The sequence below is a fragment of the Crocodylus siamensis genome, chromosome 10 (assembly GCF_052110815.1).
Source record: "Crocodylus siamensis isolate JL-2025a chromosome 10, ASM5211081v1, whole genome shotgun sequence".
Lineage (NCBI taxonomy): Eukaryota > Metazoa > Chordata > Crocodylia > Crocodylidae > Crocodylus > Crocodylus siamensis.
This window is the reverse complement of record NC_143404.1, coordinates 63649468-63651150: the sequence shown is the minus strand read 5'-3', so window position 1 is coordinate 63651150 and position 1683 is coordinate 63649468. Positions and strand designations below refer to the sequence as shown.

At 41.4% G+C, this 1683-nt stretch overlaps 1 protein-coding gene across 1 annotated transcript; it reads right to left on the bottom strand.

Annotated features, from left to right (window-relative positions):
• Nucleotides 1-273: 273 nt before the first annotated feature.
• Nucleotides 274-1254, bottom strand: MC3R (melanocortin 3 receptor). The gene has a single exon (XM_090064759.1). It carries the CDS (start codon nt 1252-1254, stop codon nt 274-276), a length of 981 nt encoding a protein of 326 aa, XP_089920885.1.
• Between the last annotated feature and the right edge of the window lie 429 nt (nt 1255-1683).

Sequence of the window (1683 nt, the reverse complement as noted above, 5' to 3'; positions counted from 1 at the left end):
CTGCAGAGAAGTTAGACTCGCTGAGCTGCTTGACAAAACGCTCTGGCTTTACTTCTGTTATCTCCTTGGAAAGTAGATCACTCTCTGTCTTTCTTTTCTGAGAGCCTAACTTTTAAAGACATCAAGTAAAACCTCTCCTCTCCTTTTGCTCTGTCTTTCCTTTAATCACTGGTTGCAATGTAGAGTTGCCAACTCCTACCCCCAACACACATGTATGTATATCTGCATCCAATATATTCATACCTTTTCTGTCCCCAGAAAAAAGCCAAATGATTACAGCATGCATCGTCCCACACTCATGCCATAACAGCAACATATTATTTCTTTGAATGTCTTTCTCATCTCCAGACTCCGGAAAGCGTAAATGAGGGGGTCAATTATGGAGTTGCACATAATCAGGACAAGATATGTGTTAAAGTGGGAAGTGTAGCATACACAGTATGGGTTTGTTGGGCAAGAAATAATGAGAATGAGATGAAGGAAGAAAGGTGCCCAGCAAACAATGAACACCCCAAGTAGGATGGTGATTGTCACAGCTCCCTTCATGCAAGTACGCTGGTGGGGCACCCCATCTACTGGGAGGGCTGCAATCCGTTTAACGTGCAGGCGTGCAAACAAGAACATGTGAACATAAAGGGAGGCCATGAGAAGAAGCATGGTGAAGAACATGGTGATGAGACAGACAATAACAGTTTTGCTTTCCGAGTAGACAATGAATACGATGCCACAGATGATGCAAGCAATCCAAATGACCACAATGAGGATTAAGGCTTTCCTCACAGTCATAATACTGTGGTAACGGAGAGCATAGAAAATAGTAATGTACCTGTCAATAGCTATAACCAACAAGTTGCAAATGGAGGCTACCAAGGAGATACAGATCATTGAGTCAAAAACATTGTCCATATGCTGGATAAAGCGGTCATCAATGACCAAGTAGCCATTGCTTAGGATTGCAATCATGATAGTTTCCAGGGCATTTGACATGCTCACTAGCATGTCTGCCACTGCCAAGCTGCAGAGGAAAAAGTACATGGGAGAATGTAGATTTCCATTCTTCAGCACTGCGAGGATGACAAGGATGTTTTCCAGCAGGCTGATGATCCCTAAAGTCAAGAAGACTTCTGCTTTAATGAAGACTTGCTCACAGAATCCGTTGCTGCTTCGGTTGTTGAGGAGGATTGAGTCATTGAAGTCCTCAGTGATATTAAGCAGCACAGGCTGAAATGTAAGCGTACAGTGTGTAGCATTCATTATCAACAAGGGGCTTGATTTCACAGGCAGCTCTAGAACTGGTAGAATTCAAGGTTTGAGCTTTTTGTTGGTTTTTGTTTTTTTGAAGTCCTTTAAAAATATATCTGTGCTTATTAGAATGAGACGAGACTTTGCCTTAGTTGCTTAAAAAAATAAATACTTATAAGTCTTCATTAAAAATGACTTTTGGGTCAGACAAGCAGCTTCTGCTTTTCTTTTTTCTTTCAAGTAAAAATGAGCTGCAAATTTTTCAGTCATCCTTCTGCACTTTACTCTGTTTCTAGTTCTCCTATAAATTAAAAGCAAATAGTTTTCTGATCTGTTACCAAGAGCTGGGACCATCGCAGGCTTCCTGGTCGGAAAGCATGTTGCAGCTCAGTGAAATCTCTCTTGCTAGTTCAACCGCACGAAGGGAAAAAAAAAAGAAGG

Excerpts from the sequence above, each read along its gene's own strand:
- MC3R (XM_090064759.1), bottom strand. The coding sequence starts at position 1,254 with ATGAATGCTACACACTGTACGCTTACATTTCAGCCTGTGCTGCTTAAT.